The 17,902-nt window shown below is 36.5% G+C and overlaps 1 protein-coding gene across 2 annotated transcripts in view; it reads left to right on the forward strand.

Annotated features, from left to right (window-relative positions):
* The window catches only part of ALKBH8 (alkB homolog 8, tRNA methyltransferase), a 48,015-nt gene that overhangs the window by 24,457 nt on the left and 5,656 nt on the right, over positions 1-17,902 (forward strand). For both annotated transcript variants that reach the window (XM_036742749.1, XM_036742750.1), the window contains 3 exons: positions 7,292-7,398; positions 13,488-13,639; positions 15,019-15,284. In XM_036742749.1, coding sequence (XP_036598644.1) covers positions 7,292-7,398; positions 13,488-13,639; positions 15,019-15,284 — 525 coding nt within the window. The remainder of the gene's footprint in view (positions 1-7,291; positions 7,399-13,487; positions 13,640-15,018; positions 15,285-17,902) is intronic.

A 17,902-nucleotide genomic window follows, 5' to 3' on the forward strand; every position in this document is an offset into this window, starting at 1 on the left:
AGCCCAAATTGTTCTTCTTATAAGGAACTCAGCACTGAAAAAAATCTTTCTACCTCCAGCTATGATGGTGGGTTTTTGTTGTTCTTGTTTGTATGGGTTCTAAGCTAGCCTTCTCCACTGAGTAAAAAAATGAATAGAACTTCATTTATGGTATCTCCAAAGAGGATAATGACTGAGAGACCTACCTATGGCATGAGAACAACAGTCAGCAATCTGCCAAGAGATCTTTTTTCACAGTGACATCACTAAATATAGTACTTGGTTGTATTTCGAGACTTACTGCTTTTTGAGTGCTGATTCTTGTGTTTTTTGTTAGAATTGTGGGTAGTGATTCACTATGGAGTAGAACTGTAGAGTCCAGAATTATGCCTCCACAGATATATTTAAGGAACAGAAGGAAAGTTAGAAAAGCAATTGAGTTTGACTTGATGTCAACTCTGCCTTCAGTGGTTCTGCTGTGGTGTGTAATACTTGGTAACTGTCTTCAAGAAGCTTATAGCTTCGTTTAGTTGGAAATGTGCAGCTTATAAAACTTATTCTCCTTGTTCTCCACAATTTTTGATACTGTTGACCGTCTCCCCTCTTCCTGGATAGTCTCCTTCCTTAGTTTTCTCCTGCTTATCCTCGTCCATGTCTGATTGTACCTTCTCGGGCTCTTTTTCTAGTTCTTCATTCATCTTCCATATCCTAAGCAAAGTTTTTAACTCACACATGCACACACATACACATCTCACCTAGCTGGAACATGTCTTTCATATTAAAACGATAGTAACTGATGCATTCTCCCAACAACAAGGATATTCTGTGTATGAGATATATATGTGTATGAATGTATGTGCATATATGTATGTGTGTGTACATTTGTACATGTATACACAGCATATGCACAGACACACATACACACCACATATATGAAAACTTTGGGAGAAGTCAGTGTTGAGATAACAACCCATAGGAACAAAATGAAATCACTAAAGGAGAGTGTAGAGAGAAAGAAGAAAGTATAGGACCGAACAGAACTTTAAGGGACACCTATGCTTAGGAGATGGGAGATGGATGAAGACCTAGAAAAAGAGCCTGAGAAGTCACAGTCAGACATGGAGAAGGGTAAGTGGGAGAAGACAATGTCATGGAAACCAAGGGAGGAGACTGTCCAGGAGGAAAGGACGGTCAGCAGTGTCAAAAGTTGAGGGAAGCAAGGAGAATAAGTTAGGAGAAAAATCCATTGAATCCAACAGCTAGGAGATCATAGATATGGATATAGATACACACACACACATATGTTTTAACCCTAATCCCTTACCAGAATTCTAGTCTTACATTCTCAGCAACCTGCTGGACATCTCTCTCTGGATGTCCAATTATCTTGAATTTGATATATTCAAAATTGAATTAATCACCATCCCACCCCACTCCCAACCTGCTTTGTCTCCAGACTTCTCCGTTTCTGTTGTGTGGTGCAACATTCTACAAATAACCTAGGTTTCTATAACCTTAAAGTCATTGTAGACTCTTCCCTCTCCCTCACCTCCCACATCCAGTAATTTGCTAAGTACTATCACTTCTGTCTCCACCACTTCTCTTCCATCTCTTTCCTGGTCTCCGCTTGCACAGCTTTTATTCTCGTTAAGATTCTCAGCATCTTCTACCTGGACTTCTAGCCTCCTAAATTGATCGCCCTGCATCCAGTATTTTCTTCTCCAAGCTGTCCTTTACACAGCTGCCTAGGTACGCTTCCTAAGGCACCAGTCTGATCATCTCACTTAAAAAACAAAACAAAACTCTTTAGCAGCTTTCTTTTGCCCCTTGGATAAAAATACAGTTTCCTCAGTTGCATTTACAGCCCTTCACAATTCAAACCTGCCTTTCTGGTTTTATTTCACATGGCTTCCCTTCACACACAGTCCAAAATGGACTAATAGCTCTTCTCTGAACCAGACATTCCATCTCCCATACCTATGAATGTGGTCAAGTCAGACTTTATAGCTGGCGTGTATTCCTTAATACTTCCTCTCTGAATCTATCTCTTTCTTCAAGACTCAGCTCAAGCACCACATGTTCTGAGAAACCTTCTTTGAATTCTCTAGTTCTTAGTGTTCTCCATCTCAAATTACTGCTTACTTATGTGTGCACTTATTATATTTGGCCACCTCCTTCCCTGCCCCTCCAGCAGAATGTAAGCTTCTTGAGGTCAGGGAAGAACTGTTTCATTTTTGTCTTTGTAGCCCCATACATAATAGGAATTTAAAAATTGTTTGTTAAATTGACTTCCAAATTTTCCTTTTTAATTTTTTTATAACATAGAAGTTTTCCTCCTTTTCTCATTGTGTCATATGGAAATTAATTTTGACCATAAATCTGGAAGCCCTCAATTTCAGATCCTGCTTCACTTCACCCAAGCAAACATAGTACAGAATGTCTGTGTATGAGAATAAAGAGGTCATGAAGGAATCTGCTCACTCAGCTGTTGATACTTAGTCTAATTATAGGATTTGGAGGGGGGGGGATGGGCCTTAGAGATCATCTAGTACAACTCCCTCATTCTGAAGAGAAGGAAACTGAAATGCAGAACGGTACAGTGACTTTAATGTGGCCACAAAGGTAATAAGTGGCCTATGTTATTTTATGTGGTCATATTAAGTGGTCTGCGTCATTTTATGCCAAATAGTAACAATAGCTAACAGTCATATAATACATTAATTTTTAAAGTGCTTAAATTATATTATCCCATTTGATCTTCACAAAATCTTTTTATCTAAATAATAGCTCTTATTACCATTTTACAGATTGGGGTCTCACTTTTGCTACTGTTCATTTAGCAAGCTGTCTCTGAAGGCTCCCCCTTTTGTGGTCAAGCAGATAACTGCATTCATTATTCAGAAAAAGTCTTAAGGGGTTGCTTTAAGAACTTCTTAACAGGAAAAGCTTCTTGTAGTCTAAAAATGGACCAATATGGTGGGGACCTCAAAACTGTAATATATTACTAAGGAAAAATGTATTAATAGAAACTTCTTAAGAATAGTTTTATTTCGTTGTATATATCTATTTTTTCTTAAAGAGTTTGGCCAGGGCACAATTTCCTCATCCATAAAATGAAGGGATAGGATTAGGTTAGAATCCTTTCCAGCCCTGGAATCGATCATTCTATGAGGCTTTAGAGAAAAGACTAACATATGTTAATGTGCATACTTATATATAGATACTTCAGAAGTCTCCAAGTACTTATTCGTTCTCTAAAATGCATTGTAGTTCTTCCTGCTTTTTTCCGTGTGTGTGTGTGTGTGTGTGTGTGTGTGTGTGTGTTTCATAAGCATTTATTGAGCACTCACCATTGGGAGACAGTATGGTACATTGGAAAGGATTTGGAGTCAAATGACCTGGCTTCAGATCTCAGTTCTGCCATCATTAAGTAGTAGAAGGCCATCTATGAAATCTTAGGGAAATTGCTTAATCTCATTGAGCCTCAGTTTTCTCATCTTTAAAATCACTGTGGGGCACTAGATGACCTTTGGGTTTCCTACCAGCTCTATATCAGTGATACTATGAATTCTTTGAGCTGAATGGAACTGTTAAAAAAAAAAGAGTTTATTGTATTTGGTTCAAATGAAGTTAGGGAAAGGAGGGTTCAATTTACTATGACCTTGGAGGATTCATACTTGGCATCTCTTGCATTTTCACCATTCTGTTAATTGAGGGTTACTTATTTTCTCCAGATTACCTTGGTAAAGAAACTTCCATCCCCTCTCATGTTTTACCCCTTTAACTGAATCACAGTAATTCTTTCATTGCCATCTTGTTGTTTAGATTTTTTTTTTCTGTTGGCTCTCAAAAGGTTATTCACTTCAGCCAAAATCTAAGTAGAAAAAAAAAAAGAACGTTTGCTCTTTGTATTCTTTTCTTGTGACTGAGTTGTGTATTGTATCACTTCCAATGGCAGTGTAAGTTTCATTTGTTTGTTTAGCCAGCCTGGAGATTTGTATATTGCTTCATGTGTTCTGCCATCTTATGCACATTATAAGCAAGATGACACCAGTGACCGGGATTTTCAGGCCTCCATCTTGGGTGTATGTCTTCTATAAATACAAAAAGTCTAAAGGTTACATAGGATCAAAATGTCTAGCATTTTTATTACTGAGCATAATCCCTGGCGGTGTGCCAAGGGTAGCTGGCAATTTGATCTTTATTGACTCTGCCACCTCAGAAAATAAAGAAAATTGGTAAAAAGCGAAAAGAGTAATTGGGAGTAGGTACTGTGGAACAAAGCTGTCATGAGGTAGATTGATTCCGTTGTTGCAGAGTAGTGTTATTGATTGTGAATCTTTAGCAAATTAAAAAAACTATATGCTTTATTTCTTTTTTTTAAAAACTGTAACAACTAGGAATGTTCAGTTTGGAGTCTGCTTAGAAATACTATATTTGAACCTTTTTAGTGCTTTTCTCAAGAAAAACTGACATATATTTACTTTAGAAAAGTGTTAGAAGACAGAAATAAGAGGAATTCCATGTTATTTTTTGAAAATATTAGAAAAGTATAGCTTCAACCTTGGAAATGCGTAGTGCTGGTTCCATCCCACTCCCATTCTATTATTAAACTGATATTTTGATCCAGAATATTAGGTCAACAGATCTCATGTTCAGTGCCTAGCAGAGTCTCTTGGACACAATGGATGCTCAAGAAATTATGTTTTAATGAAAGAACCTACAGCGTTTTACAAGATCTTGCAATGCATAGGCAGTGCTCAGTTTGTGTTTTGTTGTACCATTTGGCCACATTTGATGAAAATTGGCTGGTTTTTCATACTCATAAATGCCAGAATCTTTAAAAGGGGAAGAATTATGAACAGTTTAATTAGGGTCAAGTTTCAGCTTCTCAGTTCTAATCATTTATTAAGCCAAGTTTTCCTCATTAGTCATTACTATCTGCCAGGAAGAGAGAATGTGCATAAATTTTACAGATACATGTGAATTATACCCCTTTACATTTCCTAACTCAGATTTGCTGGATATTTTTTCATACTGACAATTATAGTTAAGGCATGGGGGCTCACAAGCTAACAAATGATTAAACTATATGATACAACTAGTTCAGTTCAGTCAGGCAACAACTATTTATTAAGTGCTTACTAGGCATAACGCTAAATGCTGGGGATATGAAGAAAGACAGAAGCATTGTCCCCACGCTTAAGGAGCTCATATTCTTTTTTTTTCCACAATTACTAGTAAAGAAATTTTTTACTATTTGTTTTTCAAAATTTTGAGTTCCAAAGTCTCTCCCTCCCTGCCCTCTCCAGAAAGTAAGCAATTTTATATAGACTATACATATGAAGTCATATAAAACATATTTCATATTAGCCATGTTGCAAAAGAAAACACAAAGAAACAAAAAGAAACAAAAACCCAAGATAAATAAAGTTAAAAAAAGTATGCTTCATTCTACATTCAGATTCCATCAGTTCTTTCTCTGGAGGTGGATAGGAGGTCACATTCTAATGGGAGAGGCAACATATAAATCGCTATGTACATAAAAGATATATGCAGAGTAGATGGAAAATAACTTCAGAAGCTGGGCACTGGAGGTGAAGGAGTTTATTAGGAAAGGATTCTTGCAGAAGGTAGGATATGAGCTGAGTCTTGAAGGAAACCCAGGAAACTAAGAGGCTCAGATGAAGAGGGAGAGTAGTCCAGGCCTGGATTTGAGAGAGAGAGTTTCATGTGTGAGAACCAGCAAGCAGGCCAGTGCAGCTAGGTCATGGAGTATGTAAAAAGACTGGAAAGATAGGAAGGGGCCAGGTTGTGAGGGGCTTTGAATACCAAAAGGGAGTTTTTATTTGATCTTAGAGATAATGGAGAGGCTCTAGATTTAGTAAGTAAGAAACTAATGTGGTCATACACGAGTTATAGGAAAATTACTTTGGCTACTGAATTGAGAATAGATTAGAGGTAGGAGTAGGGATGGGATTTGAGACAGGAAGACCAATTAAAAGTCTATTGAATTACTCCAGATGAGATGTGATAGGAGCCTACACTAGGGTAGTGGCTGTGTGAGTAGAGAGAGAGAAGATTGGACAATAGATTGGACATATGGGAAAAAGAAACGGTAATGGGATAAGCATTTATATAGCACCAGCTGTGTGCCAGGCACTGTGCTCAGCACTTTTTGTTTAAACATATCTCATTTGATCTTCACAATAATCTTGCAAAGTAGGTACTTTTATTATCCCCATTTTATATTTGTGGAAAAGGAGGCAAGCAAAGACTTAAGTGAGAGACAAGGTTAAATGACTTGCCCAGAGTCACATAGCTAGGAAGTGTCTGAGGCTGGATTTGGACTCACATCTTTCTAACTGGAGGACCAGTACTCTATCTACTATGCCACTAACTGCCACTCATCCCATGTGATGAATGCAAGTAAGAAGCTAAGGATAACATTGAGGTTTCGAACCTGAATGATGGGGGATATGGTGGTGCTTTTGACAGTAGTAGGATAAATGGGAAAGTCTGGGGGGAGAGATTTTGGACATGTTGAGTTTGAGATGCCTGTGGGATATCCAGTTTGTAATGTTCAAATGGTAGTTGTTGATACAGGACTGGAGCTCAGGAGAAGGATTAGGGCTGCATTTATAGATCTGGGAATCAAATGCATGGAGGTGATAGCTGAACTCATGGAAGCTGTTGAGATCACAAAGCAAAATAGTGTAAAGCATGAGTTCTTAACCTTTTTTTAGTCATAGATGCTTTTGGCAGTCTATTGACTGCTGTGGACCCTTTCTCAGAATTGTTTTTAAATGCACAAAATATATTGAATTACAAATGAAATGATATTGAAATACAATTATCAAAATGTTTTTAAAAAACAAATTCATAGACCCCAAGTTTAAAACCCATGATATAGGGAGAAAAGAGAAGGCCCATATCAATGCAGGAACAACAGTAGTATAAAAGAATCCTTAGGTTATTCTTATCTCCTGAAAGAAAGGAGATAGACTACAGAAAGAGATGAGCATTTTTGGATATGGATAATGTAGAGATTTATTTTATTTGGCTAGGTATGTGTTACAAGGGTTTTGTTTTTTATTTTTTCATAAGGGGTAGATGGGAGGAAGATAAAAAAAATTTGTTAATTGAAAAAATATATATTTAAAAAAAAATCCTTAGCTAACAGCAACCCTTCCTTGGTGAGAATATTTATAACCATGTCCATTTTATTTGATATTAGCTCAGAAATTGAGAGTCATTTTTTCATTCTTGTTCCACATAGGTTTGATAGTTATACTTTTGTCTTTTTGTTAAGATTGTCATGGATTTTAAGCACCCAGATGGTTGCACGGTGTCAGTTATGCTGCCTCAGCGGAGTTTGCTGGTGATGACAGGAGAATCTAGATACCTTTGGACCCATGGGTATGTGTTGAGACATCTTTGTTGATGGTAAACCTGTCCCATAAATTCTGAGCTATAAGTGCTCAGAGGAAAAACCTAGGCTCTAGGGTAAGTTACTTGTCTGCTATAACATAGGAAGTACATTCTGTAGAGTTAAGCAGGAACTTTCAATCCCTCTTATCTTGGCTTATGAATAGTTTTGTCTGAGTAATTTTGTTGTGAGGCACCCAAATGAGAGCTACTGCAGCCCGTTTTAAAAGGATGGATTGCTGTGTGAAAGTTTTTTGCTTCTTTGTAATGACTTTGTATAGCTGAACCATGCTATGATCTACATTCTACTTCCTGCTCAGAGACATTAAATGCCACATTTTACCCTTCTTGCAAAAATTAAAGGAAACTATAAATTGATTCTAAAGATTGACTGATCATGACCTCTTTAAAAGCAATCTGATTTTCTGAATAATTGCTCAGTTTTTAATGAGCAATTCCAGCCCTGACTGTTTATAGTAGATGAGCTGTTGAAAGGGAACATGACCTTATGACTTAGTGGTTTAGTAATAAACTTGGAATTGAGAACCTTGGGAGTCTAGCTCTGTTTAGCTTGATTATAACTGTTGTTCTTACCTTCTTAAGTTATCCCTCAGTTAAAACCTCCATAAAACAAAAAGAACATTTTCTGTGTAACTATATTATTAAAATATTGCCAGCTAGGTGGCATAGCAGATAGAGCACTGGACCCGGGGTCAAGAAAATCTGAAATCTACTCTGGCCTCAGGCACTTAGTAGCTGTATGACCCTGGGCAAGACCCTCATCTGTAAAATGGGGACACATTGGAGAAGGAAATGGCAAACCACTCCAGTATCTTTGCCAAGAAAACCCTATGGATTGTCACTAGCATGCCTATCTTCTTGTATCCTCTCCAACATTTGTCATTTTCCTTTTTTTTTTTGTTGACGATGGCTAATCTGATGAGTGTGAGGTTGAGAGAACCTCATTGTTGCTTTAATTTTCAATTTTTTAATTATTAGTGTTTTAGAGCCTTTTTTCATGTGGCTATTGATGACTTGGATTTCTTTCTTTGAAATTCCCTGTTTATGTTAGGAAATAGTGCTTATTTTTATAAATTTGAATCAGTTCTCATGTTTTTTGGAAATAAAGCCTTTATCTGAAAAACTTTGCAACTACTAAAACCTCATGAATTGGAGAGTGGTAGGTTATACCTGCGTCTTAGGAATACAACTTTGGGGCCTTGTGGAGAAGGATTTGAGGAAGGACAAGAGTGGATTTGAAGAGAACAATTAGGAAGCAATTATAATAGTCCCCACAAGATGTAGTAAGGGGCTGTGTGGTGTGGTATGATTAGAGAAAAGGGGTAGAATTTGGATATATTGAGGTGTAATCAGTAGGATGTGGTAGTTAGCGATTGTAAGCAAGTCAAAGATGACTTATAAGTTTTAAACCTGAGTAACTAGAAGATTAGTGGTGCCCTTGGCAGACATAGAGAAGTTAGAGAATGATATAAGGAGTTGTTTTGGACATTTTGTATTTGAGATACTTATGAGACATCCAGGTGAAGCTGTTAAAAAATTTCTTGGGAGATTCAGAAATGAAACTCAGTAGAGATGAGGGCTGGATATGTAGGTTTAGGGAACCATTTACAGAGGGAAGATGGTTGAAAACAGGACATAAGCAAATCACTAAGAGAGGGGAGGGAGAGAGTCCAGTATAGGGGCCTTATGGGTTAAATTTATGTCATTTGCCAGTTTGATAAGCCTGTCACTTGTGCCTCTGTCCAAGTCATGGAAAAAACATCAGCACAGGGCCAAGTACAGATTGTGGGAACATTCTACTATTTCCAAGTGCTGGTTCTCAGCTGACATGGAACTATTAATCATCATTATTTTGGGGGACTAGCCATCCAACTAGATGTGACTCCATCAAATTGTACTATTGCCCAGCCTAATTTCTCCATTCTGTTTACCTGGATAGTATATGTGACTTTGTGAAATGCTTTGCTAGATAAACTGTATCTACAGCATCCCCCGATCTACCTATCTGGTTTTCCTGACATGACCTGTCCTTGATGCAAGATTTCATTCTTTGCATTTGTATCCCAGGCATAGTACCTGGCATGTAGTAGGTGCTTATTAAATGCTTGTTGAATGATTGAGGAAACCGTGCTGGCTTTTTTTGATTACCACTTCCTTTTTGTAGATGTTCATTAATGATCACTGTAGTAATACATTCTAGAATTATTAAATCAAGCTCACTAATCTATAATTTGCTGATTCCCTCTCCCTTTTTTGAAAATCAAGATATTTACTTTTCTCGGGCTTGCAACACCTCTTTTGTTCTCCGCAATCCTTCAAAGACTTGTGTCACGATGGAGTCATATCTTTCACTCTTTTTGTGCCCTATTTTGGGGCAGCTAGGTTAAACAGTGGATAGAGTGCCAGCCTGGAGTCAGGAAGACTTATCTTCCTGAGTTGAAATCTGGCTTCAGACTCTTACTAGCTGGGTGACCCTGGGCAAGTCACTTAACACTGTTTGCCTCAGTTTCCTCATCTGTAAAATGAGCTGGAGAAGGAAATGGCAAACCAGTTTAGTATCTTTGCCAAGAAAACTCCAGATGGGGTCAGACACAACTGAAAATAACTGAACAACAAATGGTATAATTTATTTAGGTCCTAGTGACTTTAGTTCATCAAAGGCAGTTAAGTGCTTCCTTATTATCTCCCTTCTTATTTTGGATTTCAACTCCATTTTAGCCATTTTTTTTTCCTATACAAAGATTATTTCCCTTGGAAGGAAGACAGACAGTATAAGAGTTAAACAGCTGTGCTTTCTCTCTTCTGCCCATTATTGTCATTCTGTCTCCCCAGAACAATACCTAGCCCATCTTTGATCCTCCTAATTTCTGCAGGATGGTTTTAAAATATACCCTGACATTCTTCTTAGCGGGCTGTGCTGTGCTTGTATATCCTCTGTTTGCCTCCTCTGTTTTCATCTTTTGTACATATCTTACAAAGACCTATGTTGGTAGTAAGTTATCATTGTGCAATTTTCCTGGTTACTGACCTCCAATGATTTCCTATTGTTTCTGACATAAAGTCTAAACTCTTACATTTTAGATTCTCCCTGCATCTCTACTTAGCTGGCTAGGTGTTTTTTACTCATTATTCTGTGAAAAAAAAACCTTCACCTTCCATCTTCTACTGTTTTATTTTGTTTTAAACATTCTTTCCCTCACTTAGATTGGTTTCCCTTCTACCTTTTCAACTCTTAGTCTATTGTCCAAGACCTGACTGAGCTCTCATAAATTCATAGAAGTTTCCCTGACCATCCCAGGTTTCTCTGAGCATCCTACAGCACTTATAGCTCATATCATTTATTGAGCAAATAGTGATAAGCTCTTTTTTTATCTTAAACAGTTACTCATCTTGTATTGCTTTTTTAATCTTTCCACATTGCTTTATCTCCCCACATAGACTTCTTGAGATTAGAGATAGTCTCATATTTCTTTAAGTCTCCACAATATGTAGCCTAGGACCTTATAATAACATAGTACACCCTTAGTGAATGTTTTTTTATTTGATTGTAGCTAATAAAGCAACTTCTAGCTCCTGGTGTAGAAGGTTCTGTATCTTTATAAACTGTTCTTTTGGGAGTTGTAATAGTTATTCAGCTTTCTTTCCTTATTACGATGTCAGGAAGAAAAATACACCATTAGTCATTTTCTTTAAAAAAAAAGATATTGAATAAGGCTAAGATAAAAATTATGATTCTTGATAGAGGGAGTCTCATTATAAAAAAGAACTTATAAGTCTGAGCAACTGGTGATTAGTACTGAAAGCATTGGAAACTGGCAGTGAAACTCTTCTCTCTGCTAGGCCTTTGCCAAAATTCAATTAGATTTACTAATATTTAAATCAGTATTCAGTTGAATGAATTCTCCTCAGGGAATAAAGAACTCTGAAATCAGGTTGATTTCTGAAAAACATGGAAAGATTTGCGTGAAATAATGAAGAGTGAAATAAGCAGAACCAAGAGAACATTGGATACAGTAACAGCAATATTGTTCAAAGAATAACTATGAAGGACTAAGTTATTCTGAGTATTACAGATACTCAAATCAACTACAAAGGACCTATGAAAGATGTATCAGAGATGTACCAGAGAAAGAATGGATAAATAGAAGTATGCGTATTGTGTGCGTGTGTGTGTGTGTGTGCGTGTGTGTGTGTGTGTGTGTGTGTGTGTGTGTGTGTACACATGAAATGGTGGCCTTCTTTAGTGCAGAGCGGGGAAGGAGGGAATAAGTTTGGAACTTAAAATGTAACAAAAATAAATTAATTCAAATTTAAAAAAAAACTCTGAAGTCATCAATGATAAAGGATCCTCAATAGAAAGGACCTCTTTAGAGAGAGTAATTAATTTTGCTGAGAAAACTTCTGTATTATTATTTTAATTCTGGAACTATAATCAGATCAACTCTTTTGCTCCTTAGAAAAGGGGTGTGTATTTACTCTCTTATGGCTTCACTCATAATTCTTTTCTGTAACTTTTCTCAAACCAAAATATCCCTCCTTGGCCACCACTCCCCTCCCTGTGTTGCCTTCACTTAGAAGTTCCTTAAGGTTAGGGACCGTCTTTGTTTTTGTATTTCTTTCCCCCACACTTAACATTGAGCTTGGCACATAGTAAGGGCTTAATAAATGCCTTTTCATTCACTCACTCATTTATTTAGCCAGAGTTCATTACTGGTTTAAATTGGCTAGAAAGAGGTCGAAGGTGCTTTCTTATTCTTTTGAATCTTTTTCATTCAAAATTATATGTTTAATCCCCTTCAGAAATTAGCAGTCAAGTTTTGCTTACTTGTACCTCCCACAGACTTTCAAGTTGTGACCTCAGTACTTAATAGCATGTGTGACTCGGGACAAGTCTTTTAACCTTGCTGATTTCCTCATCTATAAGATAGAGATAATAATATGTCTACTATCAACCTGTTAGCTTTGAAAAGAAAGTGTTTTGTAAATTGTAAACTACATAAACATAAGTGGTTGCATAAATCTGTTACTATTCTCTAGTATTGTTCCAATCCTGTATACAACATTTAAAAGTCATTTATCCATTTCTATACCACCTTTTCATCCCATTCAAAAGTCAAGACTTTCTTCAAGATCTGCCTGCCTTGAGCACCCCTGGAACACATGATTATACCCTCCTTTAAACAGTTACAGAACATTCTACTACTTGGTTATATACGACCATGTATAGAGTATACTAAAAGTCTTAGTGCACTTTTAAGCTTTAATAACTTCAGAAGTCTAAATGCAATAAGCTTACAGAAATATCTTTCAAAAGTTCACTATTTAAATTTCTTTTATACTTATTTAGTTTTGTGAATTCTAAATAATAATTTAAAATTTTCAGTTTTAACAAAGTGGGATACCCTGGTGTTATGTATTGCATTATGACAGTTTCTAGGTGACGCTCTCTCAGATCAGTGGATCGATAGAGGAGGTCCTCCTATTTGGCTGTCTCAGTCACCTGATCTTTCTCCATTAGTCTTTTCTTGTGAGGACCCATCAAAATTTTCATATTTGCATCAAAGCCTGGTTCATTTGGCGATTTTTTTTAGGATTATGTATGCAATCCTTTCTGTCGCTGGGCGGCAATTGATGAAAATTTTTACAAAATCAAAAATCTACTCAAGCAGTGTATACCACAAGGTAGTGGTTATTCGAATTTTAATAATAAGAGCATCAATAGTTTAATAATCTAAACAATTAACTTTTCAAATGGGGAGGTAAACTTGTAGTATTTATTCTTCTGAAGTTTTGTCTTTATATTGTCTTTTCTGTACATGCAAATCTTCTACCTTCAACTACTGTCGATTGCAAATTTATGGCAGGCAAAAATCATTTCTTGTTGTTTTTCTCACAGTACTTCTCCCAAGTTTTGTACGTGGTAGATGCTTAGTTAGTGTGTCTTTACTTCAATTTGTATTATCCCTTTTGTACTTATAGTTTAAAATGAAATATTTCATTAAGACTAAAATGTTAATTTATTGTACCTCCCCCACCCTTTTTTTTTTTTTTACAAAAAGAATCACACCCAGAAAATTTGATGTTATCCAGGCACATGAGGGACAGAAAAGTGGAATTATCACTAGTGATGCTGGAAACTTAACGTTAAATAAAAGAGGAGTGCGGACCTCATTTACATTTAGAAAAGTGAGGAGAACACCTTGTGACTGCAGTAAGTATGTAATCTTTCTACTGTAAAATCAACTTTACTGGCTCTTGTATAAGTACAAGTGAACAGTGAAAGGGCTACAATGGAAAATGAGTTAAAAACAAAGTATTCTTTGCATAGTATTTGGTCTGAGCATAAATTCATTGGTTGTCAAGATTCAAAATTACTTCCCGTTAACCCAACAGGGGAACTGAATGTGACAGATTGTTACATAGTAGGTTGCCCTTAAGGGGAATAAACACTGATTTATTTTCAGTTGGCTTGGAGCCTTGGAAAAGTGGAAAAGAAGTACACTGAAATAATTGGCATTTATGTTGTATAACGTACAGAGTATTTTGCAAACATTATCTCATTTTACCATTAAAGTAATACTCTGTGGTAGGTAATGTTATCCCGATTTTATAGGTAACAGATGTGTCCATACAAGTGCCTATTAAATTGAATGATCTTAAGCTTAAGCTTAGCAAGACCAGACCATTTATATTTAGTCATGACAATAAAAGTGAGATGCACTTAATATGCTGGGGGCTTCCACTGTAGATAGCACATAACAAATTTTTCTAATTTCTATGCATGATAAAACAGAAACAAGTTATAGTTCGTCTAGCAGAATGAGCCAACTTTAATCATAGAAAACAAGGACAGTATTTAAAGTAACTTTGAGTTAAAGACGCTTATTATTGCATTGCCCAGAATTAATGTAAATAAATATCTTTGGAAAAATCTAAAATCTCTGTAGGTAACAGATTACCTTTGACAACAGTAAAGCCCAAGATAGTTCTTTGTTTATTTTTCAAAAGGGAACCTAAAGCATAAAATTCCTTATTGATCAGCAAGTCTTTAGTAAGCAGCTACTATGTGCCTGATAACTTGCTGGTTGTTTTGGGAGATCCTGAAAAGTAGAAGGCATTATTATCCCTCACTGTGTAGACGTCTAATTTTAGAGATAAGTTTTATCGGGCAAATATTTCGTTGACACTTTCCTGATGTGGCATTGATGTATTTAACAAGCCTCTATTCAGGAGTCTGTTTATGAGTTTATTTTTACTTTTGTGCTCAAAGCCATCCACTGGGAAGTTGTAGTACAGATTTAGAGGACCTTATTGTTGTTTTTGTTTTTAGTAATGGAGGTAGCTTTTAACTTTTGGTAACTCAGATGTTCCTAATTCCCAAGAGCATTAAAGTGACTGAAGTGATAATTAATTGTATTCAGTAAAAATTCAGCCAGGATACATACTACTATATTACTGAGGGTTTTGTTCCACAGGAATACTTTCTTTTCTAGAGGAATTAGAAACTACTGTTTGTAGTTTTTTTTCCCTTTTAAGAAATTTCATGGATATTAGTTTAAACATTTATTTGTATTATTATGTCTTATTCAGGTTACCCTTTGGTCTGTGACAGCCAGAGTTGTCATCAAAATGAAACTTTCCCCTCCTTCCCAGCAAATGATAAAGAAGCCTCAGAACTGGAACGGGAGTATGTCCATAGAGTTTATGAGGAGATAGCAGAACACTTCAGCAGCACAAGGCATACCCCATGGCCCCAGATTGGGGCATTCTTGAAAGCTTTGCCAAAGGGGTCAATAGTGGCAGATGTTGGGTGTGGAAATGGAAAATATCTAGGCCTGAATAAGGAGATATATATGGTAAGTCAACTTCGTCCTTGGTTTTCTTGGGTTTTTTAAAATAGTTATTGCTTACATGATGCAATTTTTTTTTTTTACTTCAGAGGGACTGTGTTTTCATTGGTGTAGTTTTTTCATTCACTGATGCAGATCACAGACCAACCATAGCTTTATAGATAGATGGTTAAATTCATACCTAGTAGCCAGCTGTCTAGTAATGAGCTTTTCTGAACTTAGCCAACTAATACCAAATAACATGTCTACAACTGGGCCTATAATTAAAGGCCCAATAGAGATGGTCACAGCTCCCTCTTTTTTGACATAGGTACAGGAACATAGCATCAATTACACATAACACTGATGTACTGGGGTTGTTTGGGGTATATAATTTAACATTTTTAAAAAGTATCTAAAACATAATGTACCCACAATAATAAAAAGCATAGTGAAGAGTATGTGACTTCTCTATTCTAAGCTTAGAGGGGGAAAAATTATCTTCCTCATCTTTAGATTTATTAGGTAATAAGAGGATTTGCCTATTTCTTGAAAATTTCTAAAATGTCTTTATGAATATGGAGCATATATATTCATGCTATGAACCTGCTTTGTTTATTATTTTGTTGCGTGACCACTCCAGTTAATGGAGTGACAGTGTAAAAGATTGAAAACTAGAGAGAACTCCCATTCTTCATTCTTCAGGTGACTCTGTGTGTGTGTGTGTGTGTGTGTGTGTGTGTGTGTGTGTGTGTGTGAATCAGGTCAAGTAGAATTTAATTACCATAAGTCCATAGATTAGAATTCCTTTGGGGAAGGACTGAATCTTATTCCTGTGTTCTTGGTGTTGCAATACAACGACACTCTCAAGGTCTCTCTTAAGAACTTTGGAGTTGATTATGTGACACTAGCACAGGATGCTCAGCATGGCATGTCCTCATCAGAGAAGGTGCTGTGCTCTATGAGCAAAGCAGAATTGAAGCAGCTCAAAAGAAATGCGAGATGTGTAAATTTAGAGAATCCACCCCAAATGTTCACATGGACTATTTGTGCCTGACCTGTGGCAGAACATTTCGAGCTTGTGTTGCTTGGATCAGCCATAGTCAGACACCTGGTAACTTGACTCTAGCATAGTGAGGTCATTTTAGTCCTCTTTGAGAATGAAGGACAACAACCAACCAACCAAATCTTATCCCAGATCTAATACAATCCCTGGTGTTTTTCAGTAATGATGATGATGATGATGTATTAATAATGTAGCTTTTTGTTTAAAAAAATCTTTATGTGTTGGTGTAAAAGAGGAGGGACTAAAGTAAATGAGAACAAGTGGAACTACAATACAGTAATTTTCCATCTCCCCCTCCCTCCTGCCTTTCCACCAGCATCTTACTCTTTCCCATAATCAATATTCTAAAGCAATACTGGAAAAGAAAAGAAGCTCTGGTTAGGATTTAATATGGATTTAACTAGGAAATCTTTACTGGTCCTTACTGCTGATAGCTCTTTCTCCTTTCAAGTTACTTTCTTTTTGTTCTCTATAGAAACTGGGCCTGTTATTTCATTGATTTAGGGAACTCCCAGGTGAGGAAACTCCCTCTACAAGTATGGATCTACACTTTTGCAACTTTTAGTCCCTAGAGAGCTTACTAGAGCACAGAGATATTATGTTAGTGCTGTCAAACTCACATAGATGGTCCTTGTAGTACAGATTGACTTAGAAAACCACAAAAAAAACATTATCTATGTTGTATTTTTATTTATTTTTGTTAAACACATCTCAGTTATCTGATTGGAGCCACACTAGGGAGTTTTACTGTTTTGACAGCTCTGGGTTACTTGATTTGCCTAGGGTCACACAGCCAATATATGTCAGAATGCAGAACTCAAACCCAAGTCTTCCTGGCTTCAAGGCCAGTCACTTAATCAAGAGGTGCTTCTTAAGCACTTAGGATGTTCTGGGAAGCTCTCTGTCCACTGTGTTGTAGTGTAAGGAAAAACTTCCAATTACTTAGAACTGATAAAAAGAGAATAGAGTCACTCAGGAGGCAGTGGGGATTTCTCCTGATTGGAGAGATCTTATTCAAGAATAGGTTAGACAAAAGAGCCTATGCATTCTCTTCCAGTTCTCAAGATTCTGGAAATCTCTGAAATGTTTGTTGAAATGAAGTGAATATTTTGGGCAAAACATGTTTAGTTTTTTCATTGGGTCAAGACATTGATATTTTGGCAAGTTAATTTTTTTAACATTATAAAAAGTAGGTTTTAGAGATCATGTGTGCTTTTAAGATGAGGAATCATAGTAGGATTTAAATCAAAGAATGTGATATTTATTCTGCCTTTGGCATGTATGTGTTGCCTCAAAACCCTTATCATTTTATTCTTTCCAGAAATACAGGTAGATGTCCATGAGTAAACTGATGGTCTCTGCTCATTGTTATTGATCACTACATAACAATGTCAGGAGGGCTTCTCTGGGCACTCTGCCCCATTCTCAATATAAAGCCTTTAGAGGAAGGGTTCTTAACCTAGGGTATGTTAACTTGCTTTCTTTTTTTTTTTTTAACATTTTGATAACTGTACCTCCAAACAGTTGTAATCCTTTGTAATCCAATGTATTTAATGCATTTAAAACATTCTGAGGAGTC

This window comes from Trichosurus vulpecula, chromosome 2 (assembly GCF_011100635.1).
Source record: "Trichosurus vulpecula isolate mTriVul1 chromosome 2, mTriVul1.pri, whole genome shotgun sequence".
Lineage (NCBI taxonomy): Eukaryota > Metazoa > Chordata > Mammalia > Diprotodontia > Phalangeridae > Trichosurus > Trichosurus vulpecula.